Source organism: Diabrotica virgifera, chromosome 1 (assembly GCF_917563875.1).
Source record: "Diabrotica virgifera virgifera chromosome 1, PGI_DIABVI_V3a".
In the NCBI taxonomy this organism is placed as follows: domain Eukaryota; kingdom Metazoa; phylum Arthropoda; class Insecta; order Coleoptera; family Chrysomelidae; genus Diabrotica; species Diabrotica virgifera.
In genome coordinates, this window is record NC_065443.1 from 301,195,005 (window position 1) to 301,220,070 (window position 25,066).

At 32.6% G+C, this 25,066-nt stretch overlaps 1 protein-coding gene across 2 annotated transcripts in view; it reads right to left on the reverse strand.

The window, feature by feature from the left end:
• The window catches only part of LOC126879182 (serine/threonine-protein phosphatase rdgC), a 736,378-nt gene that overhangs the window by 534,064 nt on the left and 177,248 nt on the right, over window positions 1–25,066 (reverse strand). Inside the window, exon 1 of one of the 2 annotated variants that reach the window (XM_050642224.1) lies at window positions 16,968–17,169. The exons of the other annotated variant lie outside the window; for it this stretch is intronic. Within the exon in view, the coding sequence (XP_050498181.1) occupies window positions 16,968–17,000 (33 nt within the window). The 5' untranslated portion in view covers window positions 17,001–17,169. Of the gene's footprint in view, window positions 1–16,967; window positions 17,170–25,066 lie in introns of those variants that run through there. 2 annotated transcript variants of the gene reach the window in all.

The following is a 25,066-nucleotide window of genomic DNA, read 5'->3' on the forward strand; positions in this document are numbered from 1 at the left end:
ATGTATGTATAATATAGGTATAGTGTATCAAAAAATATTTTGGTAAAGGAAAAGGCAAATTCTGTAATTTATTATAAATCGATTTGGTGTAAATCATCGTATCTAGCTAGGGGTGGGAAAACCTACCGGTTATAACTAAAAACCGGTTTTTTTACTCCGCAATAATCAGTTGTTTCGTTTCTTTTTGTCCTGGTTATAAACGGTGTTTTCTTTTTAAAGTAATCACTTAAGAATTCCGGATCAGAGTGACCTCTGGAAAAAATAATGAATTCAGAGAAAAAATGGGGAAATTTTTTCCATCACACACGCGAAGGAGAAATTATAAGCTGGCCGAATCCGAAACCGATATGATAACACTAATGACTGATTTATATTATTGATTCTGGCTGGTTTCTACTTCCAGTTCCCCTTTCTCCATCTCACTACAAAGTACGCAAAACAAACCGCTCCCCAAAACATAGTGCAGCCCTAAGGCTACGCCAAAAACTTCTAACTAGCCTCTAAGAGAGATGCACCAACATTGTAACTTATTGGGTATATTGACTAGTAATTAAAATACCGAATATTGATTTTTGATATAACCGGTTTTTTGACCGGTTGTAACCGCCAGGTAAACCGTAAATAAAAAAACCGATATATAATACCGGATACCGGATAGCGGCCTAACATGTGATTATTTCAAATGTCGGTAAACTTAGATTTTTTCCTTTTTACTGTTCGTTATATTTGTTGTTTCAATATTATTGTTGTTTTTCCTTAAAGTAGATTTATTGTATCAATCTTTTTTACATATCTGGGATCTATATCCGTATCCTGGACTCAGACTAAATTGTTCCGTTCAGTATCACGTTACATCTACTGCCTTTGTATTTACGAGCCGTAAATCATCGAGGGTGCACTATGATGAACAAAGTCTGCATACTCTCAGATGCTCCACATTCTGTATTTCCCCACATTCACAAAGTGCATCGATATCTTTGTTTATACCTTATTTAATGAGGTTCGGTTTTACAGGGGTAATACCGGTGCGTATGTGGTTGAGTGTCCGTCAGTTTCTCCAGTCCAGGTCCATACGTGACTTTTTCGATGGTAATCAGGTGATCCTGTTTGGTCCTGCCTTTCATCTACAAATTTACTTCTAAATATTGCAAATAATTATTTATCAAATCATACAGAAGTAAAAACTTCGTTTGTACAATGGTATAAAAAAAGTTTATTAAAAACCATTAAAAGTCATCCAAAAGGATTCGCAAAACGTTTTCGATCTAGATCAGATCATCTTCAGTGCGTTCTGCTTAGTAAATGAAACTAGCAACATTATGAAATTGGTAACATCGAGAAATATGGTTTACAAGATACTTATATGATATTTATAGCGACTCCAAGTCGATGTTAAAAGATTGAATGTGTTACGAGTGCTCAAAGGGCAACATGGTTCCCTGCTCGATAAGAACTTGTGGTTCTTGCCAGTTCAATGGACACAGACCAACCAATGGACACAGACCACAGACATACCAAAATATTATTTATCAATAATTAAATAAATTGGTGACATGAAAGATTTTTTATAGTAGATTATACATCAGGAGGGCGGTGACAATCTAACCAATGGCTTAGCAATAATTAAGATGTTAATTAAAAAATTTCGGTCGAAATAATAACCAGAAAAATAATGATACACCAGAATAACTATGATTTTCGTATAAAAAAGCACTATACCTATTCAACGTACTTTACAGAATTGAAATTGGACTATTTGAGCGGTCTCAGGAATAGGAATGTTATAAAGAAACAATTTTTTGGCTTATAAACAAATAGAACCCCTCAAAAAATATTAGATTAAATTAAATTAAGTTAACGCTGTTGAAAAGGGCACGGCTTCTGTGCCCGTTTGGAAGAAAAAAAAATTGAATTGCGAGGAGTGGTTCCAGGTATAACCGGTCAAATTTGGCCGGCATTTGCGATAGTTATAAACAACAGGATTTCAATCTTTGAACCATTTCCTTTTTATTCCGGTCCTGCAGTTCTCCTTTTTATTCCTTCAAGACACTCATAACAAAAAAGATTTATGTCACCAAATTATTTAATTATTGATAAATAATTACTTCCCTAAAATTTTAGTTGAAAATTAAAGATTTTGTTTGAAAAACCCGAATTTTCCGAGGAAAATTTCCGCCAAAGGAAATCGGAAAAAAATATCTATGTGCAGAATTAAATTAGAGTGAATTTTTATGTGAGTGTTTTTGATTTACCGTTAAAATCTTCTGAGTTACAGAGCAATAATTGAAAAAAAGATTTCGGAGCGCTAATTTGTTTATAAACCAAATAGCACACTTTCTGCGGACTTTGCGTATAGGTCTGGATCCCGCGTATGAAAAAAAAGTTGATTAATAGCAAGCTGAAAATTTGTTTATAGTTTAAGGGTGTCTAGTCGGATAAACTTTGATATATGGGAACACTGGAACAGGGGCAGTTTTAATTGTGGAACAGGTTAAAAATTTGGAACGGTCAGACCACGAAAACGGCACATTTATTTTGTCCGACAGAATAGACTTAAACTCTCCAAACAGAGATTAAACTCTCATGAAAAAATCAGACTGCTATTTATCACCAAATGGGCGTTTTAATGAGTGGAACATGTAGAAAATGTCAAATGACAGGAATTATGACAGGTGATAAATAGCAGTCTGATGTTTGCATGAGAGTTTAATCTCTGTTCGGAGAGTTTAAGTCTATTCTGTCGGACAAAATAAATGTGCCGTTTTCGTGGTCTGACCGTTCCAAATTTTTAACCTTTTCCACAATTAAAACTTCACCTGTTCCAGTGTTCCCACATATATAAGATTGTCCGACTAGACACCCTTAAGCTATTAAGAAATTTTCAGCTTGCTATTAATCAACTTTTTTTTCATACGCGGGATCCAGACCTAGTAGCTATATTACTAATATATGAAATCTTAAGATGTGATTTCAGCATGTCCAGCAATCAAATAGCTGGTACATAATTGTCCTTGTTTTATACTGATTTTCCCAGATTATTACCTTACAGCTTTCATTGAGTTGATAATGCAGGTTGTAGAAATTCTCAATTATTATATTTCTAATTTAATACTATTCTATCTAATTTCTCCAAAACCAGCAAATTTCCATAAAACCCAGCCATATTAATACCCTTTGCTTTAGTTTTCGTTGCAAGAAACAAACAAAACACATCTCCTAAACTAAACCTAACCTCGCTTTCGGCCATCCATTCATGTCCGCGTCACAATAATTTCGACACGAAATTATAATTTCAACCACTTTTGAGGAGTCGAAATTAGTTGCGACCTATCAAAATTTAATGACGTCCTTTAGTTAGTTCAACTGAAATCCACAAGGATCGCAAAGTCGCATTTCAACGTTGCCATATTGATTGCTATCTCTTTTTAGTCGAAATTTGAATTAGAATCAGGGTCCAGGTATCTAGTATCTGAAGAACTCTAGTTGTTTGAATGTACTAGGAAACTAATTCCACTATTAAAAAAGCGATAAAAACAGTCGGAAAACTATGGAGATCACCTTGTTAAATGTCACATTCAAACTTACCACCTAAACTCTTCAACAACGAGTAAATCGAAGAATAAGTTTGTGACATAAATATCAAGGTTTTTGTACAATTAATAAAACTTTTTAGTACTATGATGACCTTTAAGTGAATTGGAAAATTAGTTTTAAGGCCATCGGTACATAATTCGCAAATATTTTATGGCCATCCCTACTTTTTCTGTCTTTACACGGCAAATTACGTGTAGTAAAATTCACACTGGTATGGATATGTAAACATTACTAGAATGTCATTCTACTTGACAATGTCATCATTAACTTTAAAGAGATGGCTTTTGAATGTTCTTGGATAACTGTTATTTGTATAATTGTAAATTATTAATTCAGTTAATAAATGTGATAATTTTTTCACGAACTATGTATTCAGTGATTGTAAAAATTTATATGTACAACAAAACCTAATACTCAATCTACAAAAGAGGAAAAGTGTTAAAGTGATTTTTTAATAATATATTGTTACTATGGAACGTTTACAATTTTGAACATCTTTAACAACAAAATACTTGGATCACAGAATATATCCTGATGTATTCTCTGCTTGGATCTTTCACAAATAATAAACAATAAATAACTTTTTATTAGGTTCACGTCTTAAATCAATTATTTATTAAATACACTATCAATTTATTTAATCAACAACTCAAAATATTCCCGATGCCATGTCAAATATTTAAATCTGTCAGTGTCTTGTCATCATATTCTATTTGACTCAGCGCGTTGTATGACAAAGATAGCGAATGTTCGATTTGGAAAATATCACCACGGACATGGTGTCCATTTTTTTCGAATCCTGAAAAAACTAATAAATATTTACAAACAAATTTAAACGTAGAATAAAAGTCTAAATTATTATCGGGGGTCGAAAGTCCCTTAGAATAAATAAAAAGTTTCTTTTGAATGAGATATTTGAAATTAAAAATCACACTACATTTTCTCTTAGTTTTTCACCCCTGTAACTTATTAAAATAAACATTATAGAAGTTTTCAGGGACTTTCGGCCCTCGGTAAGAACGTAGTCTTTTATCATTATGCGTTTAAATTTTTCAAAAATACTTATTAGTTTTCTCAGGACTCGAAAAAAATGAATCCCCATTTGAATAGCATTGCAGCCGAAAATGCGTACCCATCCTCTTAAAATTATTGACTTTTTGAATAACCGAATATCGCTTGAAAATGTCAGATATCTAACATTCCTTCTATAATATATGTCTTCAAAAATAATTGTGCCTTCTCTTATTACTCCACAAACTCATTTACTACATTGGCTGGCTGAGGCAAGATCGCAAGACACTTGTATTCATTTAAAGCGAGTCGGCTCGAAATTTGGGTCTGCGAACACAAGTGGGAGTATTGTGGGTCCCCAGCGAGACGACCGTTTTTCGTATTAGGACGGAAAATTTCTCCCTCGAGATTTACGCCTCTTGTAAATGTTTGGTCTGGTTTATAACCACAAACATTGGGCTAACGGGGGATCTCTCGGGCTAGGTTAGTATCTTATATATAGGAATTGGATATTAGAAGTTTGGGAAATGTTACGAAAGAAACATTGATATCCATAAAGGCATAACTCATTTACAGAAGAAAAAAGGAGAAATTGGGAGAGATTAGTATATAAGAATAAAGTGAAACCTCGATAACTCGGATTAATGGGGACCGCGGCCGATCCGGGTTATCGAAAATCCGAGTTAGCCGGAGATATGGTAAAAATTAAGAAAATACGGTATACTTACAGATAAACTCCGTTATAATTGAAATAACGTGAAATATATATATGCACAGTACCTACACATCTAAATTATTAAAAACACGCAAGCACAAACCTAAGCAAACGGAAGCAAACAATACAAGACTGTACTACACACAATACAGTCACAATCGGAACGATGTTATGAGCAGTGAAAACTAAGACCATTGTTTAAAAAAGAATATTTAAATAGTATGTTAGTCTTTTTTAAACAATGCTAAGACAGTTTAAAATAAATAAAGGAATAACATGTGCCCGTTGTTTCCGATAAATCCGAGACAATGACCGTCGCTCTGCCGCCGCCGCCGTGTGCCATGAGTCATTTTTACTATCGTATACATAGTTCAAATTACACAAATACACATTATCTCTCAAATATTATATTACATACTATCCCTTGCAAGATAATTCGGATGGAATTCTCCAGATTAAGAGACTGAGCCGATATCAAGCACAAAATAATCTGGGGAATTCCATCCGAATTATCTTGCAACCGATAGTACATTTTTATTGTTATCAATCATTATTATCACCTGGGCCGACTTATCAGGGTTCCAATGTAATAGTAAGGTTCTGAAACTGTTCTTGTAGCATGTTTAATTTAGTATTATGTTTATATGGGATTGAGTCACAATCATTGGTTGCAATGAAAATTACATTTTGTATTTAACTACGATTTGATGTTTCTATTTCCACTTCACAAATCGTTCTCAAAAAGTTCTCAAAAAGAAATAGGAAATTTCTGAAAAATTCTGTGACATATTATAACGTTGGCGCAATCTATTTATGTAAATTTTATTGAATTTGAGTGACATTATATTTTAGATAAGATGTGTGCGGTGTCCTTTCCTTTCCTTTTTTTTGAGAACGATTTCCCTAACAACACAAAACATTCCAGGAATGTACTATCAAAGTTCTATTAATGTTTGAATGTCCTGGACATTCAAGGAACATTCGGTGAACATCTGATTAAGTTATTCGTGGAATGTTACCACAAGACATTCTATGAACAGACTACCAATGTCCTATATTTTAAGAGAGGCCATTTACTATTCAATTTGCATTTATGGTCAAATTTGCCGCGCGTGTATATTATGTATTTAGGCAATCCAAACCACGTGACTTCTGCTTCTGGTTGGCATAAGTTACAGGTTACAGAGGTTATGTTTGTAATATCATTTCATTTCATTGTTTATCCTGGTATTTTGTCTATTTTGGATTCATTTGGATTTTGTTTGCTGTATTTTGTGAACTTTATAAACTTTACCACACTGCAAAGTGATTATTTAAGGAAATTATTGCAAACTCCAGATGTTTGGAAAAAGGTAGGGGAAACAATTTTTATTTACTGTTTATTTTTCTCTGATATTTATCAATATTGATGAATTTTGCAAGCAATAACATTATTTCTTTTATTATTTTAGTTATTTATTGAAGCTGAAAATAATTGGGGATTTAGATCCATATACAATTCAGTCAGAATTGGATTTTACCATAAAGTGCATTTCACCAAATTACTATTATAGATATTTATACATATCTGGTGGAGTCTTGCAGTTACTACTCTAAGCAGCAGATGAAAGCATACAAAAGCCTTCAGGCACATAAATATTTTACAGCTGGATTTGTTTTTAAAGTTGGAGCAAAGTTGCAAGTCACAAGCAACAACTTCGTAAGTGCCTACAAGAATATTGAGGAAATCCAGCTCCTCGATACTACTGGGCAAACTAGAAGATTGCAGAGGACAAAGCCTTTTGAACTAGTTTGAGTGATAAGTAATAGTGAAAAGCAGAGCATAATGCTTGTATGCCTGTGTATGTTAGACTAGTGCGGTTAGAAAAGCAGAGCATAGTGCTTGTGTGCCCGTTAGATTAGATAAGAGATGCTATGGGGTAAGCTCTTCATTTTAAGGAATAGTAGTAATTTAGGTTAAATTAAAATTGCTCATTGGTCAGAGTTATGACCAGATTGTAATTGTAATGTACAATTCAATACAATGAATCGTCATCGAAGTGATGATTATGGAAAAAAATATATGACAAGATTTTGTGCAATAAAAATGTTTATATTTATCAAGGATGTATTATTTGGTACGGCCACATATACTTCTGGTATATCGTCGGTGATGTGACAATACCTCCTATCTGCTTTTTCATGAATTTTGTAGGAGATGAAAGTTTGGACCACTTCCTATTTTCATATATTTTCTGACTTGTTTTTTAGTAAATTCAACTATCTATTTACTAAAAAAAAAGTCAAAACTTACGTATGAAAACAGGAGATGACCTTAAAAAATGTTTTTCGTCTCCTGCAAAACTCATGAAAAAACATATAGGAGGTATTGTCACATCACTGACGATATATTTCAGAGAATGTCTAAAAAATATACTTTGAATGTCCTAAGAACATTCGTAGACATTCATGGAATGTTTCAACAAGACATTCAGTCTAAAAAATGCACTGTGAATGTTCAAAGAACATTCGTAGACATTCATGGAATGTTCCAAGACATTCAAGAAATGTTTAAAATGCTGACACAGCACTTTCCTGGGACTTTCCAGGGACGTTCATGTGCTTTTAGGAACATTCCAGGAATGTTTTCAATGTACTGTGTGTACCTTCTAGCTGGAATATTTTGTGTTATTAGGGTTCCAGAATGGAAATCGAAACATCAAACATTAGTTATTATAAAATATAATTTTTATTTATATATACAGGGTGATTGATTAGTGGAGTAAAGCTCAATAGATCCGCTATAGTAATAGATAGCAATACAAGTTAATATCAAAACTTGTAGCCACCTTTGAGCTTCACATTACAAAATTAGTTAGAATGTTACAGGGTGTTCGATAACACAGTGGCTAACCAAACTTATGTGTTTATGTTAAATCCTGTTAACTTCTCCATCACAAAAATATAAAGTTTTGTTATGTTATACAGGATATTTAAAAAGTTATAACCAATTTTGTATGAAAATCGTAACAAGTTCAACTTCCTGTATAAATAAAAATAAGCACAACAGCAATGGTTTATTAATGCCACATTTCTTTATTTATTGTCAAAATTTTCAAGAATAATTGACATTGCTAATTTTCTTTATATCAAATACAGGGTGAGTCAAAACGCAAGTACATTATTTTCTCAGTAATTTTAAATAGTATTTTATATCACTATTTAAAAGTACCATTACCGTACTTTAATTTTTAAATAACATTCCCTATGTCTAAATTTATTAGTTTTCGAGATATTTTCATTTTTCAATGGACCATTAGCGTGGCCACCTAAATCACCAGAATTTAATAAACTGGACTGATTTTTTTGGGGTTACGTTAATAATGAAGTTCATGAAACACCTTCAACAACAAGGGATGAGATGAAAAATAGAATACAAAGTGTATTTCGATGTGTTAATTTACAAATGCTTCGTAGAGTAAGTAGCTCATTCAACGATCGTTTTTCATCATCATCATATATCATACATCTCCAAGTGGAGCAAAGGGCACCTTGCGGTGTTTCAAGTAGCATGAGGAATGATGGTGAGGTTGCTAGTCCCACGCATCATCTGTTGAGTTCCGTCCAATTTTGTTTACTAGTTTTCTCCATTCTCTTCTGTTTTTTGCTATCTTTTTTGCATCGTTCCATGTTAAATTATTTTCTTTGAGTTCTTTCTCTATTGTTCTTTTCCACGTATAAGATGGTCTACCCATTCTTCTTTTGCCTTGAGCATTGTAATGTAGAGCTTGTCTAGCAATATTTGTTGCTGGTGTTCTTAAGGTGTGTCCTATCCACTTCCATTTCCGTTTTTTTATTGTATGTTCTATCCTTTCTTCATTTGTTATTCTCCACAATTCGTCATTAGTAATTTTGTTTGGCCAAAATATTCTCAGTATAATACGTAGGCACCTGTTAATGAAGGATTGTATTTTCTGAAAGAATTTTTTATGGTGTTTCCATGTTTCTGCTCCATATAACAGGACAGACTTTACATTAGTTTCAAATAATCGTAACTTTGTTCTTCTGCTGATGTTTGTCGAGGCCCATATCTTGCGCAAAGAGTTGAAAGCGTTTTGTGCGAAGCTTATTCTTTGTGTTATGTCCTTTTCTGTGCCTCCTGTTGTGTTTAGCAGACTGCCCAAATAACAGAAATCTTTTACTTCTTCTATTTGTTTCCCTTCCAAATATATATTGTTTCCGTTCGTTTCCCCATTTGATAGTATTTTCGTTTTTTTCGGATTTATTTTTAAGCCGGTTGTTTTTGCTATGTTGTTCAATCTGGTGATTTTGTTTTGCATGTGTTGTCTGTTTGATGTTATGAGACATATGTCGTCAGCGAACTCTAGATCCTCTAGTTTTGTAAATGGTGACCATTGTATACCTGTTTTTTATCTTCAGTTTGTTTCATTATCCAATCTATGACTATTATAAACAATGTCGGTGACAAGACACAGCCCTGTCTTACTCCTTTTTTTATGCTTATTTGTTGGGATAGTTCCCCTTCATGTTCAACTCTGGCAAAACATTCGTCATAGAAAAGCCTTATTACTCTTATATATTTGTCTGGTATTCCATAGAGTTTTAATATCCTCCACATCATATTACGATCTATTGAATCAAACGCTTTTTCGAAGTCTACAAAGTTGATATAAACTTCCTGATTCATTTCTGCTGATTGTTCCAGGATGATTCTTAGGGTATTTATATGGTCAATACAGGAACTGTTCGGTCTGAATCCTATTTGGTTAATTCTTAATTTTTCATTTATGGGATCTTTAGTTCTCTCCAATATTATTCTGGCCATTATTTTGGTAGCTACAGTGAGAAGAGTGATTGGTCTCCAGTTTTCGCATAGTGTGAGATTTCCTTTCTTTGGTAGCTTTATTATAACTCCTTCACCCCAATCTTTTGGTATCTTTTCCTCGATCCAAATTTTTTTAAATAGTAAGTAGTACATATCCACTGAGAAGTTTAAGTGTGATTTTATCAGTTCTGCGGGAATTCCATCAACACCAGCCGATTTGTCGTTTTTTAAAAGGTTTATAGCATACCTTATTTCGTCCTTCGTAAATTCGTCGTTTCTTAAGATTAATGTTTCGTTTCTCTCAGTTTCTTCCATCTCTATTTGTGATTCAATTCCTTCTTCATAAAGTTCTGCGAAGAATTGTGTCCATCTTTGGGCAATTTCTTTTTGACTTGTGAGTGTTTCTCCTTCTTTCCCCATTAGTTTCGTTCTTTGCTGGCTCTTGCCCCCTTTAATTTCTTTGGTTATTGCGTAGAGTGTCCTTGTGTCATGCATTATCGCTGCTTCCTCTGCTTTTTCTGCCATTTGTTCCATATACAGCATTTTATCTGTTCTGGCTTGTTTTTTAACTTCTTTATTTTTTTCTGTGTATTTTTCCTGCATTTCTTTTTGTTTTATCGGGTTTGTTGTTTTGATCAATTCAGTTTTGATTGCTCTTCTTTCCTTGATTTTTGTTTTAGTGTCCAGCGTTATCCATGGTCGATCAGCTTTCTCCTTGCACCCTAATATCTCTTTCCCTGCTTCCATGTACGCGTTTTTATATATTTCCCATATACCTTCAATGTTAGATTTTCCTACTTGTTCCAAGTTCCCCACATGCCTCTCCAACGTTTGTTGGTATTTGTTTGTTATGCTAGAGTCTCTTAATTTATTTGTATTGAATTTTCTATGTTTTTTGTTTGATTTATAATTTGCCTTGAGGCTAATTTTTATTTTTGCTCTCACTAATTCGTGGTCTGATGCAGAGTCGGCTCCTCTCATTGCTCTCACATCTTGTAAGGAATTTTTCCACTTCTTTTCAATGAGAATGTGGTCAATTTGGTTTTTAAATTTTCCTCCTGGTGACGTCCATGTTGTTTTATGGATATCTTTATGTTGGAATAATGTTCCCCCAATCATCATATCGTTTATCGAGCAAAGTTCTATTAATCTCGTGCCATTGTCATTCCTTTCTCCCATGCCATGAATCCCCATTATATGTTCCTTTTCATTATTATTAGATCCTACTTTGGCATTCCAATCCCCCAAAACGATTTTTATATCCCGTTTATATGTTTTTTGTATTTTTGCTAGCAACATATACATCTGGTCGTAGAACTCTTCCTTTGTTTCATCTTCTTGTTGATTTGTTGGAGCATACACATTAATTATTATTAAGTTTCTAAATTTGCTTTGAAATCTTCCCCATATAATTCTCTCAGAGACATTCTCCCACTCCATTAATGCTTGGGCCGATGCTTTATTTAACATTAATGCCACCCCTTTTTCTTTGTCTGAGTTTATATCTTTGCCAGAATAGATGACAGTAGTTCCACACTGTAATTGGATTCGTCATGACCCATTCCATCTAGTTTCACTGATCCCTAGTATGCTTATGTTGTATCTACCCATTTCTGTTGCTATCTGATGTGCTTTACTTATTTCCGCCATTGTTCGTACATTCCAACAACCTATAAATATGTTTTCCCTTGTATCAATTTCTCCTTCTATTGATTTCCAAGTTTTGTTTCTATTTCTTTTTTTCTTGCTATTTACCCTATTTCTCCCCACCTTGTCTGTTTGCAAAACCATACTCATATCCATTTCGCGCGATGTTGTTTCCGTTTGTTGTTCTGGTTTTAATCTTAGTTTTTTGCTGGATGGGTTACTTTCATCATTTTTTCTCTTTGGTCATTTTCGCTGTGTGGAGATCTATCACTCATTTTCCTTTCTTTCGGGAGTTTCTGCAATATTTTCCTTTCTTTGTTCATCCGTTGGCCATGTTTTGACTTCTTCTATTCCGTATTCATCTCCGTTTATTATTAGCTTGTCATATTTAATCTTCGCATTATATCCTTTTGTTCTTGCTTCTTTCATGTGCTTTAAAAGTATTTTTCTTTGTTCCAAGATGGTTTTTGGGTAATCCTCATTCACGAACCATTTTGTTCCTTTTAATTTCTCGCTTGCCTTTAGGATTTCCATTTTTTTACTTCCACTTGTTAGCTCAACAAGGACCGGTCTTTCCGAGTTGTTAGTTTTACCGCCTAATCTACTAATTTCTGTTGTCTCTTGGTCTGCTCTGCAATGTACTTCCATTTTGTTCATGACTTCCTGCACTTTGTTTGACAACATTTGGGTATCTTCATTTTCTGTTTCTTCAAGACCGTATATAATTAAGTTTTTTCTCTTCATCTCTCTCTCGATTTTCTCCATTCTATTTCTCTGTTGGTTTATTTCTTGCTTTAGTAGCATATTTTCTTTTTTGAGCTCCTGGTTTTGATTTCTTAATTCTTTAAGCTCTTTTTGGATTCCATCCAATTTTTGCTCTATTCTCGTATCCCTTGCTTCCATTCTGTCCAATTTTTCTCGCAAATCCTTTATGAATTCTTCCATGTTGTTACTATTTGACTGTGGGTTTAGGGAGAATTTCCACAAAGTTTGCGTCTCCCGCACGGTTACCGCCGAAAACCTACTGCAATTCAGCCCTCAGCCCGTACGGGAGCTGGCTTGACTTGCTTCGTTCTCTCTTTTTCTTTTATTTTTTCGTATCCTCCTAGAACCGACTCTGGGTATTCAATCGTAGTCAATTAGATACTAAAGTATATTTCTACACAAATAATTTGGCTGTCTGCGGTAAGTGCAAAAAAAACCGAATCGACTTCGTGGAGATTTTTACCCTTCTTATACTGGCCTATTTAAAAAGGTATTTATTTCTTCCTTCCCTATTTCTCCGTGCTTTTTCAGATTTGGCAACAACGCCAAAAATTGTTCAGCGATTACCTTCTTATGGAATTAAATAATTAATTGTTTTGTTTATTTATAGCTAACCTTGTTTTTTGACTTGCACTTGCTCTGCAGGTTTTATTCACTTAAAAATGTTTGTTTCACTCCGAAATTTTGATGTACACTTCGCTGTTGTCTTTAGATACGACTTCGTATGGTCTTTACATTTTATTTTCACTTCCGTTTTAAGAATTTTCGCGATTTGTTCACAGTGATTTTCGAACTTATTTATCTAGCCAAACCAACGTTCAACGATCGTTTTTAGGCGTGCATAAATGTGTTAGGAGGTAATTTTGAACACCTTATGTAATTAAATATTAAAAATATTTTATTAAAAGTACCTTCTAGTTTTTTCAAACATGTTTTTTTTTGCAAAATGTATTACTGATAAATTACTTTTCGTTCTTTATTTGTTACATTGTAACATTTACATTCAAAAGTAGTGTTTAATTGTCTTCACAAAATGTTGTATTTTGTGTTTGTGTGTTTTTTTTTTGTAAAATGTATTACTAATTTTCTTTCTTTATTTGTTACATTTACATAAAAAGTAGTTTTTAATTGTTTCAAAAATGTTGCATATTGTGGTTGTGATTTTTTTGTAAAATGTATTACTAATAAATTATTTTTATTCAGTAATCAGTAATCATCAATTATCAATTCAGTCATGGCTTATTTAAAATTTAGATTTTAGACACCTAAAATAATTTGCTCTGAAAAATGAAAATATCTCGAAAACTAATAAATTTCGACACAGAGAATGTTATATAAAAATTAAAGTACGGTAATGTTACTTTTCTAATTAATGATATAAAATACAGGGTGTTCTAATTAACATTACTGAGAAAATAATATACTTGCGTTTTGACTCACCCTGTATTTGATATAAAGAAAATTAGCAATGTCAATAATTCCTGAAAATTTTGACAATAAATAAAAAATATGGCATTAATAAACTATTGCTGTTGTGCTTATTTTTATTTATACAGGGAGTTGAACTTCTTACGATTTTCATACAAAATTGGTTATAACTTTATAAATACCCTGTATAACATAACAAACCTTTATATTTTTGTGATGGAGAAGTTAACAGGATTCCGAATTTAAAATAAAATATGGGGTGTTCTATTTAAAAAAACATAAGTTTGGCCTGTCACTATGTTGTCGAATACCCTCTAACATTCTAACTAATTTTCTAATGTGAAACTCAAAGCTGGGTACAATTTTTGAAGTTATACTTCTTTAGGCGCGATTGAGATTGAGGGTGAATTTATATTTATCTGCGCGCATGCGCACACCGACAGTATGGTATTAGTCGTTATACGGGCTCTGATTGGGTGTTGAAATGATCTATCAATAATAAACAATTGTTCAATATGAAGGTAAACAAATGTATAATATATTAGTTTTATTGTTGTGAGGACAGAAACAAAAAAGTTTATAATTGTAGTGACATTTAAATAGTTTTTAAAAGCAACAGGTACGTAATAAGTGTAAATGTATCATAGGTACCTACCTATTTGAACCTACCAAAATACATAGTATGTAATACTTTTATTTACATAATTTGATTACCATCAAAATTTCTATCAATGTTCACCTAATATATTGTTTTCTTACTCTATGTTTTGTTGTATTTTTTCAATTCTAAATCATTTCAATTCTAAATCAAAATAATTTAAGTTAATTCAAAAATGTCAAAAGCTTAATCCGTTTAGTTAGTCGATCTTCGCACATAATGACACATTGCCTCCGTGGCGAAGCGTTTAAGGCGAATGAACCCCAATATACCAACCGCGCTGATAGCTGGTTCGAATCTCAATAAAAACTTTTATTTTTTTATTTTTTTTTATACATTTTATGATTGTAAGTATATAATAAATATACTTTTCAGAAAATACGTATTTAGTTAAAAAAAAATTCCGACAATTAATGTTCAGAAATCATTTGTGGCATTTTTAATGTGTTTGTGTGTGTTTTATTCTTTTATTATTTTAATTTTTGGCACTGTTTTAATAAAAATGTTTGAGAAGTAGTAAGTATAAATTAGTTTAATATTTAAATAAAATATAAATAAAACGTATATTAATTTCGTTTAAATCATACAATAGAAGTATAACTTCTTACGTGCGTACAAAGTACACACACATTCTTTTTTGTTATTAACTTTTATTGCTTTTATCTCTTACTATAGCGGATCTATTGAGCTTTACCCCACTAATCAATCACCCTGTATAAATAAAAATATAATAATACACCAATAATCGTGCCTCAATCCCATATAAACATAATGCCAAAAGAATATAATAAGAGTATAAAAAAAGTAAACACTATCGCAATAATAGAATCAGTATAAAATGTCGTCTTCAAACAACTGTTCCTGATTTTTAGGTCTGGATCCCGCGTATGAAAAAAAAGTTGATTAATAGCAAGCTGAAAATTTGTTAATAGCTTAAGGGTGTCTAGTCGGACAAACTTTGATTTATGGGAACACTGGAACAGGGGCAGTTTTAATTGTGGAACAGGTTAAAAATTTGGAACGGTCACAGCACGAAAACGGCACATGTATTTTGTCCGACAGAACAGACTTAAACTCTCCGAACAGAGATTAAACTCTCATGAAAAAATCAGACTGCTATTTATCACCAAATGGGCGTTTTAATGAGTGGAACATGTAGAATATGTCAAGTGACAGGAATTATGACAGGTAATAAATAGCAGTCTGATTTTTTCATGAGAGTTTAATCTCTGTTCGGAGAGTTTAAGTCTGTTCTGTCGGACAAAATAAATGTGCCGATTTCGTGCTGTGACCGTTCCAAATTTTTAACCTGTTCCACAATTAAAACTACCCCTGTTTCAGTGTTCCCATATATCAAAGTTTATTCAACTAGACACTCTTAAGCTATTAACAAATTTTCAGCTTGCTATTAATCAACTTTTTTTTCATACGCGGGATCCAGACCTATTTGCTTAATTTTGATTATTTCAAATCTCTTTCGAAGGGCTCTCTTTTAATTGATAACTTTAGACTCAAGCTGATGCTTTAGAAGTAATGCTGAATATTAGTATTTTTTGTGTATTTGAAATTTTTGTTTGTATTTTTAATAAATTTTTAGATTGATAAGACAGATTGTTTGGACAGAAAGATACACGGATTTATGTGGGGAAATGTAATACAAGGCTACAGCATGTAAAATTTTGAAATCTCGAATTTAATGCAAATAAATGTAAACATAAAACTCGATGTATGTATATTGGAGCGTGTTTCTTAAACTAAAAGTACGTATCCATACGTGGGTTCTCCGTGCTCGGTGTAACAGCTCCACATAGTGGATACGTTGGCGCTCGCCGCTCGGCGCTCACCCTCTTCGATTCAACCGGTTTGCAGTTTATATGTAGGGGAGCGCATGACGTATCCATTTGAGCAGCTAAAACGAGCACGGAGCACCTACGTATGGATACGTACCTTTACAGTTGATTTTTTGAAAATGGTTATTTATTTTTGAGTTGATTTTTTGTTCCCGTTGGAACTGTATTTACGTACACAATTTAAAAATAATACTGATATAAAGTAAAATATCTTAACAATATTTTTAATAAAATTTCAACTACCAAAAACCTAAAATTTGCCCAAATTATCAGATAATAAACTGCTGGGTTGCTGTTTCAAAACTCAGCACTCGCACAAGACAACATTTTTGAGGTAGCAGTGCTAGATCACCGGATAATTAAATTAGTGCTCGGTGGTAGTTGTTTGTTTTTTGTTAAGATATTTTCTCTAAATGTTAGAACGAAAATACAAGTACCAGTATATCTCTACTATTTACTGATGAAAATACAAACCTGAACATTGCAAAAAACACTAAACACCCCCATGTTTACTGATATGTTGATAAGTTTATAAGACACACTTTCGAAATATCGACACAAACTTCAAATACAAACAATCCTCTGCGAAACAAAGTTAAAGTCCCGTGTTGCGTGTTGTCTCAGCAAAATAATTATAGTTAAACAAATAGAAATTATGCGGTAAATATGGAACGCGGCATTCATAAAGATTACGTGGTCGTTTAATCCTCAAATACAATTTAGCCTGATGAAGAATGATATGATAAGCAGAGTAAACTAGTTAGTGAGACAATTAAGATTTGAGAACTAATGGTCACTAAGCCTGCCAGAATTATTATCAAATATCTCGTTGATAGCAAGCTAAAAATTATAAAATTAATGTTTATTTTGACAACTATATTTTTATGGTAATAAACCATAATAATTGCAAGTAATATAACATGTTTTAGTGATATCTCGACTTATTTCGTGAACATTTTAGTTGTATGTTTTAGGGCAGTATTTAACAAGTTTATATCTGTAGTTTTCTAGTTGTTTTTATCTCCTTTTATGAATAGTACAATTACTACGCTCGTTCTCCAGTCTTCCATTATTTTTATTGTGTTTTATAATGTTGTTAATTCTTCTGTCATGGCTGCTCCACAATATTTCAGCAAATCGTTTGGTATTCCGCCATTACCTTCAGCTTTTCTGTTCTTCAGCTTTTCGAGTGTTTTTCGAACTTCCTTTGCATTTATATTAACTTCTTTATTTGTAAAAGAAAAGGGAAAAGTCCCAGACACAAAATTCATTATTTAAATGAGAATAAATAATTATTTAAATCTGAAACTTTTCTTATTAGATCCCCTTTCTGGTAACACCCTTAATCTCTGACCTTCACAATTTATGGCAACTGGTCCAGTTGCCATAAAGTCATCGAAATGTAAACTCAAAATTTTTTTGCATCCCACATGCTGGGAATTTAAATACCTTACCTTAGGGCATTATTCCTGTTGCCTTTTGCCCATCACAAGGCATTTTAAGTAAATATGCATCTGTAAAGCATACATTTTATATTTGAAGGGTTATTACCCATATATTTCTTTGGTGGCTCAGCTAGCATCCAGACTGTCTTACACTGATGATGATTTTGTAATAAAATCGAAAACGTTTTGTTCTGATGTAGCCCTTTAGGGATTTTAATAAATTTTATACCTTTTACAAAGGATTTATTCCAATTTTTTTTAAATCGAAATATTCTTTAAGCGAATGTATGTACCTAAGCAGACTAAGCACCCCTTAGAAGCAGTAACAGTCAGAGCATCCCACTCTTGGAAGGCGATCGAACAATCGCTTCTGCAGGGTACCAAAATTCGCGCGACTAGTGGGTGCGGTAATTGAACCCTGACCAATTTTTATACGGGACAACTGCATGACAAGCGGTGATTTTGAGATGCGCTTCTGTCAGGGGTGGACGGAATAGTTGAATTGTGTGCATAGTGCATATTGAGTTCATTCCTATGCGATTAATTTTTAATATTTTTCAATGCCTATTGCCTAGGTAATAATATGTAGATTACTGGGATTGGGGAAAATTTTTGATAATTAAATATTAGTTAATAATATATTTTGTTATATCGAAGTATATAATAGGGAAGCGGTGCTTCCCCCGCTTCCATGGACCGCACGCCTCTGATATAGTAGAAAACATTATGCCGTAGAAAGTATTACGCCGTCACTTTTTAGTGGCACATGCATCGACGCACTGTAGTTCCAAATGCCGAAAACGTGGTCTTGAACCTTTAAAAGCGTATATGGTTCATACACTTTGGATTTACCTTCGTACTCAAGGGTTTTTGGAATCGCTGATTATCAATCTGACATTTCCTTTAAAAAAAATGGCGGATCCAAAATGGAGGAAAATATTTAAAATATCAATGAAAACGCAATATTTTTTAAAAATTCAGTAATTTAAGGTCGCTTAGTACAAATCTGACATTTTTTTTAAATAAATGACGGATCCAATATGGCGTAAATAAATTCAAAATTTTTATTTTAAACGCATATTTTTTTGAAATGTTATATTATAAGAAACCCTTAAAATTGCTGATTACGCATACATTTTCGGTTTGAAGTACAACGTTCAGAACCTTTTACTTATGTACAACCGCCAATACATATTCCTGTTATACAGAACCGTCACAGAATTATATTTTAACTATACATACATATTTTTACTGTTTATTTTATTTACAAATTTTATGCACTCATTGTTAATCAATCTTAAGTCAACTTACATCTTATGTACTTGAAAAAGAAGTACATATCTGCTTTACAGCGATAACATTGATAAATTACAAAACATTTTACAGCGTTTGCAATACACGCGTTCTTTTTCACTTTCACTGTCAGCCAAGATAACGTCGTACATGATTCACTTATCCCTGAGATATGAATAAGAATACATCCGGTATGATTTTTATACCTGCGTATTACTACTCTACGATAGTATGTGAAAAAAACTGTAAACATGAAAATCTCTAGATAGGACTTTTTTATCTCATGATTACGTTTCCAGCATTTGGCACCACTGTGCGACGTGACGGTGGAAAATGAAAGTTTCCAAAATGTCCGCAGTCCCAGAATTCATTAAAAGTAAAAGTTAGCGCAATCTTAATCCGCCACCATCAAACATATATTTTTAATTTATACGCTCTGAGCTTCGCTGGTGTCGCTCCTAGCGGTTACTAATTCAACTTTCACCGGTAATTTTTAAATTTATTATTTAATTGTTATCGCTTAATATTTACAACGCTAAAAAGTAATTAAATTGTAATAGATTTTTTTAAGATTTGGCTAATCATTTTGACGTTCTATTAATGAAATATTAATTTCTTACTTCGGATACTTTCACAATTATCGTGTAGATGGCGCCAAGAGTAACAGATTAATTTATAATTACATACTACAGAACATTAAAAAAACGTAAATTCAGTATTTGAAACGTAAGTATATTTAAGGTAAAAATATATACCACAGCTTTGATCAACTAATATTTTTTATAATTAATGTTTTTAATTTTAATTTTAAATTAATCACTTTGACATTTATGTCAAATTTCCGGTAAACGTTTACAGACTTGTCACTACTGGCGCTCGCGAATTTATAAATATCCCCTCTACGTACGAGCTCACAGCGTATACCTTAAAATTTTATACATTAATTAATTTTGAAAATAACAACAAAATAATATCGATCATAACAATTTAATCTAATGTCATTGTAGATGGCAATCTCATTGGAAATTGAACACGTTTGAATTGAATTGGCATATCTGATATATATTGAGTACAGTTGTCCATTTACTTTAGGTAATTATGCATATCTTGAAAGTAAAAAGTAAAACAACGGTCGAAGATAAAAGTACTCAGTCTGCCTTGGATTGACTGTAAATATTCGCACCAAGGTGTTTTGAATAGATTGGGACATTTATCAATCGGGGTGCATGTTGCGGTTTGTTTGAGTCCATGTGAAATGGTATGGTAAGTACTTGTGAGAGTAGTTAATGCTCGCGCAAATGTACCAAAAGCATCTACACGATTAACCGCCTTGAAAAATTCGGTGAGTGCAGTTTTGGGTGGATTTATAGCACGATCAATCTCTGGTCTTGTTCGTGAAATACACGCGCTGACCTTTTTCAAGATAAACGGCTAAATGAATAACTGCTCAATTCCGTTCTTGAATTTTTATTTTATATATAGTTTTTGTTAATTGGATTAACATTCATATTGGCATTTTCAACTTGAGACACAGCCGTATTATTTCCTTTCTTCACATACTTGCAAAAATGTATTTGATGCTCTTCACCTAACTGAAGAACCCAACATTAATATTTGCACTTGTCTCGCGCTCAGCAAAGGCTAATATGGTACCAACCAACCAACGATTGTCAATGTCCGTGTCTTATTGATATTTTTAATACCTACGTGATAGGATACTCGTCGATATTTTTGTGATCATATCGTTAGTAAATGTATTAGAAAAACTTTTGATATATTTTTAGTCTGCCATGCAAGGTGATAAACGTTTGAAATTACCGAATGATCTATGAATCATGTGTCTTGTAACAATATAAAAAAGCATTTCGTCGGTAGCTCCATCTGCTTTCCACATTATATCTCACATTACCGATCTCTGTAGGTGGAGTATATGGCAACACTGACACTTGAAAATGTCATAAAATTAAAGAATTAATATTTTGTTCAATTGATGTCCAAAAGTTAAACTGTAGCATTTTTCTTCCATGAAATTTGCCGGTTGTTCTATCCGTGTGCTCAGAATTTTTGTAAAGCTTACGATTCGTGAGTAAACATTCCGTTTGTAGATACAAATTTTTTGAATATTTTGTAAAATTAAAAAATTCATATTTTGTCCAATTTACGTAGAAAAGTTAAACTGTTGCACTTTTCGTACATAATATTTGCCGCTAGTTTTTTTCGTGTGCTTAGAATGTTTCTACTGCTTGCAATTCGTGAATAAAAAAAATATTTTTGTGAAATTACGCAAAATTAAAAAATTTATATTTTGTCCAATTTGAGTCCAAAAGTTAAACTGTTGCACTTTTCTTTTATGAATTTTTCGCTCGTTCTTCTTCTTTACTCAGAATCTTCCTACGGCTTACGGTTCGCTATTTCGGAAACGGACTGCGCTCTAGAGAAAAAAATAGTACCGTTCTGTTCGGAATTCAGCAGGGAATATACCTGCCAAATTACATAAAAATCACACAAGTCGTTTCGGAGGAGTATGGCAACAAACACTGCGACCGGAGCATTTTATATATTATAGATGTTAAATATTTAAATGGCTATTAAAAGATAAAGCTTGGTGATAGAAAAGTGAAAATTTAGGGTTGAATGTATCTTTTGGTTCTACGTCATATAAAATTTAAAAAAAAAACAGTTTGCCCAAAAAAATAAAAAATAATTATTGGGGAGCAAGCCGCCTTTTTACTTAGTTTGGTCGAACCAACTCAGAAACCTTCTCATGTTCATGTACAACAACTTTTATTAAGGTCATTATATGATCAAATGCATAGTTTGCGAGTCTATAAGGTACATACATACATACATACAAACATTCATTTTTATTTATACAGAAGAGACGACGAATAAAGAAAGCGAAAAGACTCTACGATATACAGTCACATTCCGCTTTCATTCGTCTAGGAAAAAAGCCCGAAAGAAAGTTCCTAATACACAAAATCTGAGTAAAGATAAAAGTGAAAATGTAATGTAGTTTACGTTTCCTTTCGATTCAGAGACGATACATAATCTCCAGACAGCTGTTTCTCTCTTACGACTTCCTCAGTGGAGCTGCGTGCACACCTCTGAATCTCTGAATCAAAACGAAACCAAACTACAGCGTCGGTGTCGCTACAGCATCCTAAAGGAGGATTTTAAACTATTTTTGAAATTCCACCTAAATAGACAGTTTGGTATCGCTTTGGTTCAGAGGTGTGCACGCAGCTCCACTGAGGACATCGTAACACAGAAACAGCTGTCTGGATATTGTGTATCGCCTCTGAATCGAAAGGAAACAAGCTGTTTTTCATTTTCTCTTTATTTGTGGTTATGTACTTCTGGTTCGGGAATGGTACGGATGCACATCAACCGAACTATTCAGAGCAGCAGTATCTAAGATCAGGATAGCCATGATGATTGCCAACCTCCGTCGCGGAGATGGCACGTAAAGAAGAAGAAGAAGACTTCTGGTTCTGGAGTCATGTTATGTTCTTCCTCTGCATAGAGCTTTCTTAGGTAGTCAATATATGTATCATTTCCTATGTACTTTGGTTCTATTAGTAGTCTGGGCTAATTAGCAAAATACAAGGAAAAGTTATTTACCAGCAATTTTATTCCTGGAATCGAATCTTATGATTGTATATATTAATAATATAGGTATGCAAATTCCGCAGAGAGTGTACTACTTTTTTTATAAACAAAATGGGGCACGAAAATCGTGTTTTTTTCAATTTTTGCTCTATTCCTCCAAAGATTTTAACTTTACACCAAAAACAGCCATATAAAAATTCACCGTAATTAAATTCTGCATAGAGACGTTTCTTTTTCCGATTTACTTCGACGAAAATTTTCCCCGGAAAATGCGGGTTTTTCCAACAAAATCTTTAAGTTTCAACTAAAATTTTAGATAAGTAGTTGTTTATCAATGATTTAATAACTTGTTAATATAAAGGCTCTTTTCGTACAGATTATAATTCTAGAAGCCGATGGAAATTGAATGAACAGTTTAGCAACAATTGAATTGTTAATTAGAAAATTACGGTCGCTATAATAACCGCAATAATTGGACCGCGTTATGTAATAGCGGATTAAGCGCCAAAATGTAGTTTTGAGATAAATCGGTTTAAAGATTTTAAATTTGTTTTTGGTACTATTTCTAAAATATGGTACTGACATGTTTCATATTTAATATATTAATGCAAATGTAAATAGACTTTTACATGTGTTTAAAATTTTTTAAAAATAATTTATATTTTAAAAGTTATTCGATCAAATGTCGCTTAATTCGTTAATGATTTTTTAAGATATGCATGAGTTAAGATCCGAATACCGGATTAAGAGACATATTTGGCGCTTAATCTGATGTTACCTGACAAAGGATGTCTTTTAATTCGATATCTTAAACGTTAGTAAATATGTTATGTTTTGCAATAAAGAATTAACCGACTATTCGTGGCGCTTGATTCGTTATTACACTTACAAAGATGCGGATTTTTGTTTATGACAATGGATTATGTACCATTATTGGCGTTTAGTTCGATATTACAAATCCTAGTGCGAGATTTTTTTTAATAAAATAAAAAATGTCGCTTAATACAGGCATTTCAAAACAGCTTTTTTTTAATTTTTTTACAAAAAACATATTTTTATACATAGATTTGCACCCTAGCTGCAAGATGGCACTAATATCTCGATTTTGGACTTTTGGCGGTTAATCCGTTATTACATAATGCGGTCCAATTATGATACATAAGAATAACTATGATTTTTGTATAAAAAGACACTGTACCTATCTAATGTACTTTACAGAATTAAAATTGGACTATTTAGGCGGCCTCAGGAATATTTTAAAATTATAAACAATGTTTTGGTTTATAAACAAATAGAATATCTCGGGAAATATTAATAGTTATTTATGATATAAGTGTTAAAAGTACACGTTTAAGGCACGCATGTGAAAGTTTGCAGAATGAGCGAAGCTCATTCTGCAATTCACATGAGTGCCTTAAAAATGTCCTTTTTAACACGCATATCATACAATATTTTTTCTACAAACGTAATTACAGGACAATATCTACAAAAACTTTTACTTGAACTTGACTGACATTCCATTATTATATTTTTTTGACATTACATCAAAATTGCCTATACGCTCTGAGCTTCGCTGGTGTCGCTCCTAGCGAATTAGTAATGCAACTTTCACCGGTAATTTTTAAATTTATAATTTAATTGTTATCGCTTAATATTGACAGCGCAAAAAAGTAATTAAATTGTAATCGATTTTTTTAAGATTTTGCTAATCATTTTGACGTTCTATTGATGAAATATTAATTTCTTACTTCGGATACTTTCACAATTATCGTGTAGATGGCGCTAAGATTAATAGATTAATTTATAATTACATATTACGGAACATTAAAAAAACTTAAATTCAGTATTTAAAACGTAAGTATATTTAAGGTAAAAATATATACCACAGCTTTGACCAACTAATATTTTTTTAAATTAATGTTTTTATTTTTAATTTTAAATTAATCACTTTGACATTTATGTCAAATTTTCAGTAAACTTTTACGGACTTGTCACTACTGGCGTTCGTGAATTTTTAAATATCCCCTCTACGTACGAGCTCACAGCGTAAATTAAAATTAAAAACATTAATTATAAAATCTATTAGTTGGTCAAAGCTGTGGTATATATTTTTACCTTAAATATACTTACGTTTTAAATACTGAATTTAAGTTTTTTTAATGTTCCGTAATATGTAATTATAAATTAATCTGTTAATCTTAGCGCCATCTACACGATAATGGT